Source organism: Garra rufa, chromosome 8, assembly GCF_049309525.1.
Source record: "Garra rufa chromosome 8, GarRuf1.0, whole genome shotgun sequence".
NCBI classification, from domain to species: domain Eukaryota; kingdom Metazoa; phylum Chordata; class Actinopteri; order Cypriniformes; family Cyprinidae; genus Garra; species Garra rufa.
The window spans coordinates 34,285,905-34,303,733 of NC_133368.1; the positions used below are offsets into that span (position 1 = coordinate 34,285,905).

Genomic DNA, 17,829 nt, shown 5'->3' on the forward strand with positions numbered 1-17,829 from the left:
GCGCTATGATAATATCTGAATATTGGCCTTTAGGTGTCTTCAGGCCAGGACTCTTACCAAACCTGTGAAGTTTGAGGCAGATCGGACATTTTATGGTTGAGTTATAACAACTTCTATGTCCATGGCGAAACATCAAACTTTGTCAGGCCGCCACAGACACGCCCTTTAACGAAAACTCAAGATCTTCGCAATTTAACATGTTTAAGGCCTCTAGATCAGAATGACCAAATATAATGTTAATATCATTAAATCTCTAAGACGAGTTTGATACAAGTCATTTCCTGTTGCCAACAGGTGGCGCTGTGATTATAATAGAATGTTGGCCTTGAGATGTGTTCAGGCCAGGACTCTTATCGAATATGTGAAGTTTGATGCAAATCGGACATTTTATGGCTGAGTTATAACAAGTTTTATATCCATGGCGAGACCTCGAAATTTGTCAGGCCGCCACGGACACGCCCTTCAACGAAAACTCAAGATCTTCGCAATTTAACATCGCTAAGGCCTTTATATTAGACTGACCGATTTTGGTGTTGATCTGTATAAATCTCTTGGAGGAGTTGGTTGTAGAGTACAGCATGACACTTCCTGTTGCCTGCAGGTGGCGCTATGACTATAACTGAATATGGGCATGTAGATGTCTTCAGGTCAGGAGTGTTATCACACATGTGAAGTTTGGGACAGATCGGACATTTTATGCCTAAGTTATAGCAACTTCCTTTTTCATGGCGAAACATCGAAATTTGCGAGGCCGCCACGGACACGCCCTCCGATGAAAACTCTAGATCTTCACAATTTAACGTCACAAAGGGCTTTAGATTAGACTCACCAAATTTGGTGTTGATCGGAATAAATCTCTAGGAGGAGTTCGTTCAAGTATGACACCTGAAAATGGCAAAAATGACACAAATTTTGCTGAGAAAATTAATAATAACCGACTTCCTGTTGGGTTTCGGATTTTATCTCAAGAGGCTTTTTTGTAGGTATTGGTGTGTTACATGTGTGTACCGATTTTTGTGCATGTACGATAATCACAGCAGAATGCGCACACCGCGGAACGTGTAAAGGTGGCGCTATTGAGCCATTTTGCCACACCCACTTCTGCAACCCATATCAGACGTCCATTTTCGCCAGGTCTGATGTGTGTGCAAAGTTTCGTTAGTTTTCGGGTATGTTTAGGCCCTCAAAAATGCGATTCATTCCGGATAAGAAGAATAATAATAATAATAATAATAATAATTAAAGCTGCAAGCAGCGATGAACGGGCCCTCGCACCCGGGCTCACCGCCGACCGGTGGCTTTAGGAAAACAGCAAACGGTGGGTAGTATGCTTTTAATACATTAAAAATAGGAGAAATATGTCAAAGTCACTTAAATGTGCCAAATTTCCTGCTGCCAGCTGGTGGCGCTATGCATATAACTGATTATTGGCATGTAGATGTGTTCAGGCCACCACTTTCATCAAACATATGAAGTTTGGTGCAGATTGACCTTGGTATGTTTGAGTTAGTGAAAGATATGATATATCCTGCTGCCAACAGGTGGCGCTATGATAATATCTGAATATTGGCCTTTACGTGTCTTCAGGCCAGGACTCTTACCAAACCTGTGAAGTTTGAGGCAGATCGGACATTTTATGGCTGAGTTATAACAACTTCTATGTCCATGGCGAAACATCAAACTTTGTCAGGCTGCCACAGACACGCCCTATAACGAAAACTCAAGATCTTAGCAATTTAACATCTTTAAGGCCTCTAGATCAGAATGACCAAATATAATGTTAATATCATTAAATCTCTAAGAGGAGTTTGATACAAGTCATTTCCTGTTGCCAACAGGTGGCGCTGTGATTATAATAGAATGTTGGCCTTGAGATGTGTTCAGGCCAGGACTCTTATCGAATATGTGAAGTTTGAGGCAAATCGGACATTTTATGGCTGAGTTATAACAAGTTTTATATCCATGGCGAGACCTCGAAATTTGTCAGGCCGCCACGGACACGCCCTTTACCGAAAACTCAAGATCTTTACAATTTAACATCGCTAAGGCCTTTATATTAGACTGACCGATTTTGGAGTTGATCTGTATAAATCTCTAGGAGGAGTTGGTTGTAGAGTACAGCATGACACTTCCTGTTGCCAGCAGGTGGCGCTATGACTATAACTGAATATGGATATGTAGATGTCATCAGGTCAGGAGTGTTATCACACATGTGAAGTTTGGGACAGATCGGACATTTTATGCCTAAGTTATAGCAACTTCCTTTTTCATGGCGAAACATCGAAAATTGCGAGGCCGCCACGGACACGCCCTCCGATGAAAACTCTAGATCTTCACAATTTAACGTCACAAAGGGCTTTAGATTAGACTCACCAAATTTGCTGTTGATCGGAGTAAATCTCTAGGAGGAGTTCGTTCAAGTACGACGCCTGAAAATGGCAAAAATGACACAAATTTTGCTAAGAAAATTAATAATAAACGACTTCCTGTTGGGTTTCAGATTTTGTCCCAGGAGGCTTTTTTGTAGGTATTGGTGAGTTACATGTGTGTACCGATTTTCATGCATGTACGTGAATCATAGCTGAAAGCGCACACCGCGGAACGTGTAAAGGTGGCGCTATCGAGCCGTTTTGCCACACCCATCTCTGAAACCCATATCAGACATCCATTTTCGCCAGGTTTGATGTGTGTGCAAAGTTTCATGAGTTTTCGGGTATGTTTAGGCCCTCAAAAATGCGATTCATTCCGGAGAAGAAGAATAATAATAATAATAATAAACGAAGCAGATCCAATAGGGTCCTCACACCATCGGTGCTCGGGCCCTAATAAACGGAGCAGATTCAATAGGGTCCTCACACCATCGGTGCTCGGGCCCTAATAATAATAATAATAAACGGAGCAGATTCAATAGGGTCCTCACACCATCGGTGCTCGGGCCCTAATTATTAAAGCATTTCTCTAGGGAAATGTAATATCGCAAGAAATATCGTTATCGCAATATTCAACACCAATATCGCATATTTTCCCAAAATCGTGCAGCCCTAATCTTTTGTAACATTATTATGTCTTTATCATCTTTTGATAAATTTAAAGCACCCCCCCCCCCATTTATTTTACCATTTTGAATGGTATAGTGTATAATGTTACAAAAGCTTTTTATTTCAGATAAATGCTGATTTTTAGATATAAATGTACTTAACTGTTTTAAATATTGATAATAACAATACTAAAAAAATGTTTCTTGAAAGGATCATGTGACACTGAAGACTGGTGTAATAATGCTGAAAATTTAGCTTTGATCACAGGAATAAATTACAATTTAAATTAAAGCTGCAAGCAGCGATGAACGGGCCCTCGCACACGGGCTCACCGCCGACCGGTGGCTTTTGGAACACAGCTAATGGTGGGCAGTATGCATTTAATCCGGTAAAAATAGGAAAAATTATGTCAAAGTCACTTAAATGTGCCAAATTTCCTGCTACCAGCTGGTGGCGCTATGCCTATAACTGACTATTGGCATATAGATGTGTTCAGGCTGGCACTTTCATCAAACATATGAAGTTTGGTGCAGATTGACCTTGGTATGTTTGAGTTAGTGAAAGATGTGATATATCCTGCTGCCAACAGGTGGCGCTATGATAATATCTGAATATTGGCCTTTAGGTGTCTTCAGGCCAGGACTCTTACAAAACCTGTGAAGTTTGAGGCAGATCGGACATTTTATGGCTGAGTTATAACAACTTCTATGTACATGGCGAAACATCAAACTTTGTGACGCCGCCACGGACACGCCCTTTAACGAAAACTCAAGATCTTCACAATTTAACATCTCTAAGGCCTCTAGATCAGACTGAGCAAATATAAAGTTGATATCATTAAATCTCTAGGAGGAGTTTGCTACAAGTCATTTCCTGTTGCCAACAGGTGGCGCTGTGATTATAATAGAATATTGGCCTTCAGATTTGTTCAGGCCAGGACTCTTATCGAACATGTGAAGTTTGAGGCAAATCGGACATTTTATGGCTGAGTTATAACAAGTTTTATATCCATGGCGAGACCTCGAAATTTCTCAGGCCGCCACGGACACGCCCTTTACCGAAAACTTAAGATCTTTACAATTTAACATCGCTAAGGCCTTTATATTAGACTGACCGATTTTGGAGTTGATCTGTATAAATCTCTAGGAGGAGTTGGTTGTAGAGTACAGCATGACACTTCCTGTTGCCTGCAGGTGGCGCTATGACTATAACTGAATATGGGCATGTAGATGTCTTCAGGTCAGGAGTGTTATCACACATGTAATGTTTGGGGCAGATCGGGCATTTTATGCCTGAGTTATAGCAACTTCCTTTTTCATGGCGAAGCATCGAAATTTGCCAGGCCGCCACGGACACGCCCTCCGATGAAAACTCTAGATCTTCGCAATTTAACGTCACAAAGGGCTTTAGATTAGACTCACCAAATTTGCCGTTGATCCGAATAAATCTCTAGGAGGAGTTCGTTCAAGTATGACGCCTGAAAATGGCAAAAATGACACAAATTTTGCTAAGAAAATTAAAAATAACCGACTTCCTGTTGGGTGTCAAATTTTGCTCCAAGAGGCTTTTTTGTAGGTATTGGTGAGCTACATGTGTGTACCGATTTTCGTGCATGTACGTGAATCACAACTGAAAGCGCACACCGCGGAACGTGTAAAGGTGGCGCTATCGAGCCATTTTGCCACACCCACTTCTGCAACCCATATCAGACGTAAATTTTCGCCAGGTCTGATGTGTGTGCGAAGTTTCATGAGTTTTCGGGTATGTCTAAGCCCTCAAAAATGCGATTCATTTTGGAGAAGAATAATAATAATAATAATAATAATAAACGAAGCAGATCCAATAGGGTCCTCACACCATCGGTGCTCGGGCCCTAAATATATATTCAAATAGAAAACAGTTATTTTAATTAGAACAAATATTTCACATTTTACTGCTTTTGATGTATTTTTGGATTAAATCAACGCAGGTTTGATGAGCAAAAATAATTATTTAAAGTAACATTTAAAATCTTTTGACTGGTGATGTATAATTTTCTATATATAAACTAAATTGCAAATTATCACAACCATATCTACATTCACACCTGGTAATTCTAGGGGTGAAAAAGGGTGGATAATTACAAAATTACCTCTGATCACAGCCATACCTACATTCACACCTGCTAATTTTAGGGGTGGAAAATGGTGAAAAAGTATGAAATTACCTTCCCAAAAATACCACATTATGACTTTTTTGAGGTAGGAATCTTGACAAAATGTATATATATATATATATATATATATATATATATATAAACTGTAGAATTTTACTTTGCATTTCTCAATTTCAAGTGTCGATTCAAAGACCATGTTTCCATGTAAATGTTCCTCGTGTTGTAGTAAACAGGTGCTGTGAATTAGGCCTGGTGTAAGAGGACAGAGAACAGCAGTCGGGCAAGGAGGCTTTTTTGCCCTCCAGGGGGGCATCAGCCAAGGTGCGACACAGGAAACATGTAATGGCTCCATTAAACTACACACAAACACAAGCACCTCACAAAAAACCTTCCACTGACATTTCAAACAGACGCCTGTCAAGCTCTTTCAAATCTACAACCTCCAACCAGTTAATTACTCCCCTGCCATTCTGCAAGCAATCGTTTTGATGTACCCTGCAAACAGCATCTATTATAGGTTGTTACGCTAAATATAAAAAGTGTGATTTTGACATTTGATCCAAACGCCTGTATGCACAGCCAACGCTTAAAGATGAAATGTGTAATTTCCGCACCACTACATCAAACAAATAATGACTGGCTATGTTCAAAATAGCATGTTAGCATATAGGCTACTCTTGTTTAAGTATACAGTATATACACTACATACTACTATTGCAAAGTTCAGTACAGTATGCAAATTTCCTGTATGTGTGGGATACACCCACTATATTTGTCAAAATAAGCATAAACAATATACAACAGAGCTTAGTTTGTGGAATAATGTATCCCATAATGCAATGTACTTAACTTGTGATGCATGAACCAATAGTATGAGATGGGATTTCTTACACTTTCCTCAAAAATCAACCTTGCATATAGATGTCGATGCATATTAAACTGCGAGGAGAAGCATTTTAACAACCCAAAAATTACACACATCATCTTTGTATTGAAGCCTGGTACCTGTACTTCCAAGGAATAAAAAAATGAAAAGGTAATTGCAACATTTTCTCTCACAAATGTGACTTTTTCTTACAATTCTGGGTTTAGATCTCACAACTCTTTTGTTTCTCATAATTCTGAAAATGTCAGAACTGTGCGACATCAAGGATTGTGATATATTCTGAGGATAAAAGTTAAAAATGTGAGATTATATCTGTGTATATCTTGCATTTTTTTCTTCTTCTTCTTTCTTTTATTTATATAGCACTATATAAATACAACACAGTTGCCCAAAGTGCTTTACAAGGTAAAGATAGAAAATAACACATCCACATAATAAAACAAAATAGCATTAAGACTAAAAACAATCCTAAGACATCAACCATTTAAAATGATATAGAAAATAGATGAAGTCAGTGTCTTTCTTGTTTGTTTCAGTCACGTAATAAAAAAAATAATTGCAACTTTCTCACAATTGTGACTCTTTTCCCCCTAGAACAGTGTTTATATCTTACAATTCTCCATCTATTATATATTTTTACTATTTAAAATAACTGTTTTCTATTTGAATACATTTACAATTTTAATTTAAAAATGTAATTTCTAAATCTTTTTTGAATATTAAATCAGAATATTAGAATGATTTCTGAATGATTTCATGTGAAGGATCATGTGACTAAAAATTCAGCTTTGAAATCACACAAATAAATAACATTTTAAAATATATTTAAATAGTTATTTTAAATAGCAAAAATATTTCAAAATGTTACTGTTTTTGCTGTACTTTGGATCAAATAAATGCAGGCTTGGTGAGCAGAGTGACTTCTTTAAAAACATTAAAAATCTTACTGTTCAAAAACCTTTGACTGGTAGTGTATATCTTGCAATTCTGAGTTTACATTTAGCAATGTGGCTTTTTTTTCTAAGAATTGTGAGATATAACTTGTTATTCTGTGACAGAAACAAGGTTCTGTACTTTTGACCTCTTAAAAGGCTGTTAATGATTTATACATAGAAGGAAATAAGCATACTATTTAGGAAAAATGCCATTTTAGACTAATAAGACTGCTAAATAAATGTGTCACTTTTCATATGAGCTTTAGTTGGAGAGGTGCAGCAATAGTTTGCGAGTCTGGGGTCAGACAGCAAATCACAGGTTGATAGAAGACAAGAACCTTTTTTTCATTTTGTTGTATTAAAACACACACACATAGAATGCCTCTCAATAGAGTTATGCTTAAAAGCCTTAACATATATGTCTAAAAACCCTAATAGATTTTGTCAAAGGACTGTGTGACTGCCACGTTGATGGGACGGCGTGTGGCAGCACTTAGCATGCCGCTGCCCACAGAATGAAGAGAACAGCAGGGGGTAGCAGTGTCTGGCCTGCCCTCAGCTGCCGAGTCCCACACATGGAATGGTCTGTTTTTATAGGCAGTGTCTCTAATTTAGGGGTGCACAGGTTCCTGGGAGAGCGCTAAACCAGATGTGCAGTGCTGCGAGGTGGTGGTGATGGCAGAGGCTGGCTCAGGCAGTCCTGTCGACCCTGTGGGATGGGGAATGGTGGGTAGGAGGAGGTGCTTCTAATTGAGGATCTGGCCTGATATATGGCTTTATAATTATAGGCGTTTTCTGCACGTTTACAAAAGAGGCAATTATATTAGGCATCTGCTCTGATGTTTTTATTGGGACGCCAGAAAAATGCATTTGAAAGGTGTTGTTCTTACGTTGTTTCTCATCTTTAGTTTCCTTTTGGGGATCAATAAAAAGTCTTTCATGCAAAAAATAAACTGCAACTGATCTTTGTATATAAATACCAGAATGGTTTTGAAAAAATATTATGCAATAAATAATTAAATTATGCAATATACTACAGTTCAACAGTTTGGGGTTGCTAAGATTTTCTCACTAGGGCTGAACCATTAATATTATTAAATATGATTGCAGTTTAAAACAACTGTTTTCTATTTTAAAAATGTAATTTATTTTTGTAATGACAAGGAGTATTGGCTGCTGAAGATATATCTATTTACACATGATCCTTCAGGAATCATTCTAATATGCTGATTTAGTGCTCGGGAAATATTACTTATTTTTATTAATGTTGAAAACAGCTGTGCTACTTAATATTTTTGTGCTGCGTGATATGCTGTTTTTCAGATTTTTTTTTTATGAATAGAAAGTTCAAAAGAACAGCATTTATTTGAAATATAATCTAAAAAGATGAATAGAACATTTGTGGAAACTCATTTCTGCCACTGAATAAAAAAGTGATTAAAGATAATTTTTTATTATAATTATAATTATTAATACAAATATTATTGTGGCTTTTTATCTCACCATTCTGCCTTTTTTTCTCAGAATTTTGTGATATAAAAAACACAACGGCGAGAAATAAAGTCAGAATTTTAAGATAATAAGTCATAATTCTGACTTTTTTCTCGCAGTTGCGAGTTTGTCTCACAATTTGGACTTATAACTTGCAATTGCGATTGTTTAAATCTCACAATTCTGAGAAAAAAAAGTCATAATTGCACACTTTATTACTCACAATTTTCAGTTTATATCACAATTCAGAGAGAAAAAAGACAGGATTGCGAGTTTATATTAGTTAAGAGAATTTTTTTTGAGAGTTTATATCTCACAGTTCTGACTTTCTAATTTGCAGTTGCAAGTTTATTTCATAATTATGAGAAAAGAGTCAGAATTGCGAGTTCATATCTCACAATTTTTAGAAAAAAGTCAGAATTGCGAGTTTATCTGATGATTTATCTCAATTCTGACTTTAAAACTCAGAATTGTGAGTTAATATCTCACAAACTTGACTTTTATAACTTGCAATTGTGAATTTATATCTTACAATTCTGAGAAAAAAAAATCATAATTGCGAGTTAATATCCTAATTCTGACTTTTTAACAATTGAGAGTTTATATCTCAATTATTACTTTATACCTCACAATTTTCAGTTTATATCTCAATTCTTCGAAAAAAATCTGAATTATTGGTTTATCTCAATTCTGACTTTAAAACTCACAATTGCGCGTTTATATCTCACAATTCTTTCTTTCAGAATTCAAAAAAGAATTATTTTATAACCAAGTAAAAGTCTTTGCTTCACTTTGAATAATTGAGAATAATAAATCCTACGACCTCATATGTTTGAACAGAAGTGTATTACAATTTATGTTGAATGATAAATAAATGATATATGTGCACTTCAAGCACAAGGCAATCACAATGAAAGAAAAACAGCAGTGCCTTGTGTTAGTGTCTGTTGTGTATGTGTGCGTATGTTGGACTGAGCTGCAGTGGTGACAAGACTCCCTCCCTTTACACCAAAAAACCTCCGCTCCCAAACAGTCCTGCCTGTAGTCAGACAGCAGACGCTTGCTTTGGCAGCAGCTATTATCACGGGACCTTAAACAGTTCCCCGCTGGCTATGCCACACAAATGAGTTCAGCATTTGTTTTCCTCCTCTTTCCATTCATAATCTTAAAGCATTCCTGTGTAAGCAACTCAATTAGAGGCTGCAGACCTCTTCACTTCAACACAGAGAGCAGACGCAGAGCTGAACTGAAACAGAGGTCTGTTCAACCTATTATCCTGCTGTTTTGGGTATCAGGCAGTGTCTGGCTGTGAGCCGGAGGCTGTGGTGATTTATTTATTCACGTGTTCATCCATCCAGAGGGCGTAAGGCCAGCATTTCCCATCTCACCCATTGAGAAGCATTGAGTGAGACTTCTCATAACATTGCATGCGCAATAGATTCACTTAAAGTACACAAAGAGGGCCTAAGGAACGTGCCCATTGAGTAAAAAACCCGTCTGGGTGTGATGGGGAAATGCGGCTGTGTTGTTTTTAGTGGCGACTGCGCTTTCAATCGGCGTGTCGCCCTGTCAGGCGGAGACCATAATTAACATGTTAAGTGCACGGCATTGGCATGCACATGCACTTGGCACAGCAATGGAGCGTTTCAGCAAGACGTGCACTCATAGCCGACGCCGACTCGTTTCATTGTTTGCTGCTATTTGTTATTTTGGGGCCTGTTCGGGCAAATGCACTTGGCGCTCACATCGCTGGCAGGCGGAGCGCTGATCCGCAGGAGTGAGCTACATGCATTCAAAGCTTTTTGGGTTTAAATTCAAGACTGGGTGATAATCCATCATTTTTACATCTTAAGTGTTTACTCTTACCTTTATAGTCATGGATGACTGATGTGGGGTTACATACTAAGCATATTTAATGATGAGAGATTTGTTTTAAATACTGCTATCAGCACCAAAGTCTGTGCATTTGAGCTACTACATGAGTGAAAAATGTCAGTATTCACTAAAGTAGATATATGTTTATTTAAAATTGTTTATTTAGTATTATAATTCATATATAAATATATGTATATGAATGAGATATTTCACATAAAAGACGTTTACATATAGTCCACAAGAGAAAATAATAGTTCCATTTTTAAAAACGACCCTGTTCAAAAGTTTTCATACACTTGTTTCTTTATACTGTGTTTTTAGCTCAATCATCCACGTTTTTTTTTTTTTTTTTCCTTTGTTTAGTTCATTGAGTCCCTCGGATGTTTGTCTTAAATGGTTAAACTGCCTGCTGTTCTTCAGAAAAATCCTTCAGGTCCTACAAATTCTTTTTTCAGCATTTTTGTGGATTTGAACCCTTTCCAACAATGACTGTATGATTTTGAGATCTATCTTTTCACACTGAGGACAACTGACTGAATCATATGCAACTATTACAGAAGGTTCAAACGCTCACTGATGCTCAGGAGGAAACATGGTGCATTAAGAGCTGGGGGTGCAAACTTTTAAACAGAATGAAGATGTGTACATTTTTCTTATTTTGCTTAAATATCATATTTTTTTCATTTAGTACTGCCCTTTTACCCTGGAAATTCAGAGGTCTCGCGAGAGCACAATTTGAATTGTCTCTGCAAGACACTCTGGCATCGAGTAATGATCTACATTACTGCATTACGTAAGCAGTTCTGGGAACCAATCAAATCGGTGAATCTGATGTAGGCGGGCCAGAGGCGAGCAGAGTGACTTCTTTATAAAACAGATGAGCACCAGTTGCTACAATGAATGAGTTAGACTTGGCTTTTCATATAAAAGAGGAACAGAAAACTGCGCTCGAATCGTTCCTTTGTAAGAAGGACTTTTTTGCTGTTTTGCCGACTGGATACGGCAAGAGTTTAATCCATCAGTTAGCTCCGCTGGTAGCTAAGCGTATGGGGCTTAGTGAAAACTGATTGGTCGTGGCGTTATCCAATTGCGTGTGTAACGAATTTCAAATGCATGCTTGGTGCCGCCCCTCGAGTTAGACCCTTTTCATTGCTCGATGCCAGACCCTTAATCTTAATAGATTAGGGTCTGGATTTTTCCAGGCTACTGCCCTTTAGAAGCTACAGAAGATACTTACATGTTTTACTTACATACTTACATGTACAGAAGATACAAAATAAGCTAAATTTACCTTGATCTTATATTCAAAAAGTTTTCACCACCGGCTCTTACACTTTTCTAACTATTGCACTTCAGTTAGTTATTTTTTCAAACAACATAATTAATAAAATACTGAATAAAGTGTTATAATACTATTATATTTTAAAATAAAAAAAAGAGTATTAAATAAAAATAAATGTATTTTGTTTTATTAAGTTGTATTTTTACTGTTTTATTTTTATATGAATTTTCAACAGTTACAAATCAGCAAGCCTTTATTTTGGTGGGTTGCCTGCAAATGCGCTTCCGGTTTTAGTGTTAAAAATATTACAATAATAAAATATTTATAAAATAAAAAATAATTAAAATATTTATAGTTTTGAGATCTGAGAAACATTTTAATTTTTTCACTCATGTGGTTACAATTCATATGTGACCCTGGACCACAAAACCAGTCATAAGTCATATTTATTATGAATAAATAAGTATACAGAATAAATAAGCTTTCCATTGATATATGGTTTGTTAGGATAGGACAATATTTGGCCAAGATACAACTGTTTGAATATCTGAAATCTGAGGGTGCAAAAAAATCTAAATATTGAGAAAATGGCCTTTAAAGTTGTCCAAATGAAGTTCTTAGCAATGCATATTACCAATCAAAAATGAAGTTTTTATATATTTACGCTATTTAATATCCTTTAATTAATAACAATATATTGTTGGCTATTGCTACAAATATACCCGTGCTGCTTAAGACCGGCTTTGTGCTCCAGGGTCACATATATATTCTGTCTCTCTTTCTCTGTCTTTATATGAAGTGAGCTCTTATAGGTGGATTTTATGCAAAGTGCAGTTTGTAGAAACAGCGTGGTTTACAGCTATATATAATGTCAAAATGCTTATTTTGTCTTACAGTGAAGTCTATATCAACCTATTCAATGTCGCATGACTCTGGTTAACGTTTCGGTTTGACCCAGTAGTGCGTGTAAAACTGCCGAATGTCTAAATAAATTTACAGTGCCGCACGTGTTGGCTCTAATGACAAGCCAGACAGATTTTCCATATGCACATTTCTCATTTTTTACAACAACGATCACCATTTACAGGAAAACCTGAACCTTCTCTCTCCAAGTCAGCTAATGGGCAAATGGGAATCATGAAGGGAAAAACAAGAGGGCCACTTTGTGCACGCTGAACACTGACTCTTGTGGTGGGTCTGCTGAATTTATTAGAACATAAATTGATTTTTAAATACGCATACGAATTTTATCGCCACACCATTCCAAGACAAACGCTAAGCTCTGCAATGCATATTTATCAGGACTTCGGTCTACTGAAGGGCTCGCTTTATGCCACCACACCATGAGCTGACATCGACCATCAATGAAAGCCCTGTGTCTGTGGGTTGGTGTGGAGAGCCGTGAACACCTGAGTGCCTGGAGCGAGACCACATCAAGCTAGGTGGAGGAGAAGGCCAAAGACTCGAGAAAGCCCTGCGCTGTTGAGCTAACAAGCCTCACTACACAAACTGTGGGTAGTCAGCTCCGCGGCGGCCAGCGTTAGCGGTCAGAGATGCAGGAACTCTCATGACCGACTCATTACGGTCATAAAAACGCAGAGGTTCGTGTTTGATTAGCGATTGGAAGTAATTGGGACATGCGATTTGAGAGGGTGCGTGGATTTGTGGCACTAAGAGTTACTGTGGGTGGCTGGACTGGATCAAAGCAGGAGTGTGTGCCAGCTTGATTATTTACAATCTAGGTTTCCTGAGCAGACACCGTACACTGACTTCCCCTTCATCCTCTCTCACAGTGTTACCCATTCACAACACTGTATTTCTCCTCGAAGCTCTGGACGAGAGCCGAAAACCTGCTTGGCACTGTGAGACCTGCAACCTGCTCGCCCTGGTTTACCCCTTATAGATTACGCAACGACATGCAATAGCGGGCCTCTGGGCATCTTTTAACAATGCTACATTATTAAGCCAGGCGTAATCGGGACCTTACAAGATCAAGAACATACACCCGTCCATTACATGACTAATTGGATCACATTACAAAGAAGCAGGAGGGGGTACATAGCTGCCATAACACATCCTTGAAAACAAAAAGCAGAGATGAAAGACCTGGCATTACAGCCATGGCAAAAAAAGAAAAAAGTCTTCCTCTAAACATTGTATTTCCCATTTAAGGTGAGGTTGGAGGGAAGTCGAATGTTACTTATAATAACACATCACACCTGCAGCCCAATCTGAATTAAAGGCCGTAACACAAACGCCTCATAAATTGTTGAGATTGCTCATGTTTACTGCTGCTTTCCATGTGAGTCAAGTTTTATACACAGGTGAAGATTGAAAGACTTGTCCTTTGATGTGCAAAGCTTGTAAACTTGATTTTTTACATAATTTTACACTATTTTTGCAGAGTGTAGCAAGTTAGTTATCATTGTTGACCAAAAGTACATTTAAGGCGAGACACTGAGTGAATAGGGTAAAAAAAATAAAGTTATCACCTTACTTACCCAGTTGATTGATTACATTGATAATTGCAAACATCTTATGTATTTTCTGTGTTTTCTAAAATGTTAGGTTTAAATATGCAAAAGAGGCTTTATTTAATGAAATATGCGCCAATTTTCATACATTTCAAAATCAAAACGCTGGATGAAGTCAGTTTCAAAATTCTTGTTTAATTTTTTTGACATATTAGAGTCTAAAGTTTTTACAGAGGGAATTTTGGGTATCTCATTTCGTCACGCCATAATTCAGAAAAAAATTAAAACAGACAGGAAACACTATTTTTTTACCATTTTTTTTATCAAATCAAGCAAATTATATATGAACAAATCCCTCTGTAAAAACATTCAGGATATAGACAGGAATAAAAATGTAAAGTCTGGTGTGTGTGTAAGTGTTACTGAAGTGGAGATTTATGGCTCAGTGTAGAAGACCTTAAAAATATGCATTGTAATTGAAATCTATAGACACAAATAGATAAAGTGCTATAAAAGAAACACTTAACAGTGTTCTTTGGATGTTTTCTTTCCAAAAAGCCAAAAAAGCCCAAAATCTCAAACTTTATAGTTGCATAAAAAAAACAGTTTTTTTCCCCTGTAGTTTCTCCCCTTAAAAGCCAAAATATACATTGTTTTATGTAAGTTGCCAAGAGGATTTTTTTTTGTTTTTGTTTAGATTACACAAAAAAATGACTAAAACGAACTAAAATTAAAGTGAAAATTAAAAACATATTGAAAATATTATACTAAAATAACAAGGTACTGGCTGTGTCTATTTTGGTTCCTTTTTTTGGGTTAGATTTCGTTTTTTTTTTTTTTTTTTTTTTTTTAAGATGAAGTCTGATGTTTCAGTGCTACTAAGCAGAACTGCAAAAATAAAGATTATTTCCAAGCAGGTTTTCCATATACATGTCTGCTTCTGCTCAAAAAACAAGTAGTCCTGCTCAGAAGACCACTGGTTGAGCTAAAATTTGACATGTTGGCCTACTCAGACCAACACGGCAATATTTTGAAATCACCACAAAGCCACAGTATTTACACTCCTGGAGAACCAGGGGTCTGAGCCTTATGGGAGCCACTGGCTCATATAATTAAATTACTAAGAGCCAAATTACTTTTTTTTTGGCAAATTGCAATTAATATTATTTACATATTTTAATATTACAAAGAATATCATTTAGAGTATTTAAAAACATGCATATGTTAAACTGCATGCTGCCATATGAACAAGAAAATAGTATTCCAATTTTAAGGTCAGAGAAATGCTTGATGAAAGTATGTGAACGTAAGTGATTCTGGCTACAATAATTCAGTTCTGTGTCTTGCTGCATTCCGTTTCATTGCAATTCAACTACATTGCTCTCTCATGAACTTACATACAACAGTGCAAGATAGAGATTACGGTTTATAAAGTTTTAAATATGGATATTTCTCTCACACAAACGCATCGATTCTCCTCAGGAGGCCTTTATTAACCTCTCGGAGCCGTGTGGAGTACTTTTTATGATGAATGGAAGCACTTTATTGGACTTCAAAATCTTAACAGCCATTCACTGCCATTATAAAGCTTGAAAGAGCCAGGACATTTTTAATATAACTCTGATTGTATTTGTCTGAAAGAACATATACAACTATGGCTTGAGGATGAGTAAATCATGGGGGATTTTTCATTTTTGGGTGAACTATCCCTTTCCGGTGACAGTATGGATGTAGTATGTTGGTTAGTGCAGTACTCAGAGTGTGTAACTCACTGTCCACTGGGCTCATGTAGTCAGGGAGATGAGCAGCTGCGGTCGCTGCCGGCATGAGCAGGTCTCCATAAGGGCTGCGGTGACTGGCGATGAGGTGATAGTACTCTGAAGGGTTGGCCCCTGGTGGGGGAGGGGGAAGGCCAAACAAGCTCCGCTCCTTCAGGTGTTCATGGGTCACTGCTAAGACAAAGAAGAGAGGAGTTTAGTATTTCAGGAGTAATACACACATATGGGTAGCAGAGGGTGGGGTTAGACATACCATCACCTGCAATTCTTTGTCACATAACCATATATGTGACCCTGGACCACAAAACCAGTCATAAGGTTAAATTTTACAAAACTAAGATGTATACATCATATGAAAGCTCAATAAATAAGCTTTCTATTGATGTATGGTTTGTTAGGATAGGACAATATTTGGCCGAGATACATCTATTTGAAAATCTGGAATCTGAGGGCGCAAAAAAAATCAAAATACTGAGAAAATCACCTTTAAAGTTGTCCAAATTAAGTTCTTAAAAATACATATTACTAATCAAAAATTACATTTTGATATGTTGACAGTAGGAATTTTACAAAAAATCTTCATGGAACATGATCTTTACTTAATTTCCTAATGATTTTTGGCATAAAAGAAAAATCAATAAATTTGACCCATACAATGTATTTTTGGCTATTGCTACAAATATACCCCAGCGACTGGTTTTGTGGTCCAGGGTCACATATAGTATTTAAACATGTTATACAGACTGCTTATGAGAGATGTACAGTACATGACAAACTGATGCTTTTCAAAAATTTACTGAAAAATTGCTGTCACTTTTGACCGTTTTTTTTTGACCTTGTTGAACAAAAAATGAAAGTCTGTTTTATACAGTTGAAGTCAAAAGTTTACAAAATGTTTACTATTTTACCAAAAGTGGGATCTTACAAAATGCATGTTATTTTTTATTTAGTACTGACCTGAATAATATATTTCACATAAATAACATTTGCATGTAGCCCACAAGAGAAAATAATGGTTGAATTTATAAAAATTACCCTGTTCAAAAGTTTACATACTCTTGATTCTTAATACTGTGTTGTTACCTCAATGATCCACAGCTTTTTTTTTTTTTTGTTTAGTGATAGTTGTTCATGAGTTTCTTGTTTGTCCTGAACAGTTAAACTGCCTTCTGTTCTTCAGAAAAGTCCTTCAGGTCCCACAGAGTTTGGGGTTTTTCAGCATTTTTTTTTAACCCTTTCCAACAATGACTGTATTATTTTGAGATCCATCTGTTTACACTAAGAACAACTGAGGGACTCATATGCAACTATTACATAAGGTTCAAATGCTCATTGGTGCTTTAGAAGGAAACACAATCCATTAAGAGCCAGGGGTGTAAACTTTTGACTTGAACGAGGATGTGTACATTTTTCTTATTTTTAGTACTGCCTTTCAGAAGCTACAGAGTATACTTACATGTTTCCCAGAAGACAAAAAGTTAAATCTACGCTAATCTTCAAATTCAAAACGTTTTCACCCCCCAGCTCTTAATGCATTGCATTTTGTTCTGAAGCATCAGAGATTGTTTGAACCTTCTGTAATAGTTGCATATGAGTCCCTCAGTTGTCCTCAGTGTGAAAAGATGGATCTCAAAATCATACGGTCATTGTTGGAAAGGGTTCAAAATACACAAAAAATGCTGAAAAATCAAAGAATTTGTGGGAATTGAAGGACTTTTCTGAAGAACAGCGGGCAGTTTAACGGTTCAGGAGAAACAAGGAACTCATGAACAACTATTACTAAACAAAGCACAGCTGTGGATCATTCAGGTAATAACACAGTATTAAGAATCAAGTGTATGTAAACTTTTGAACAGGGCAATTTTGATAAATTCAACTATTATGTTCTCTTGTGGACTATGTAAACATCTTTTAT

At 36.9% G+C, this 17,829-nt stretch overlaps 1 protein-coding gene across 1 annotated transcript in view; it reads right to left on the minus strand.

The window, feature by feature from the left end:
- gli2a (GLI family zinc finger 2a) overlaps positions 1–17,829 on the minus strand; it is a 115,122-nt gene that overhangs the window by 19,252 nt on the left and 78,041 nt on the right. Inside the window, exon 5 of the mRNA XM_073845441.1 lies at positions 15,909–16,085. Coding sequence (XP_073701542.1) covers positions 15,909–16,085 — 177 coding nt within the window. The remainder of the gene's footprint in view (positions 1–15,908; positions 16,086–17,829) is intronic.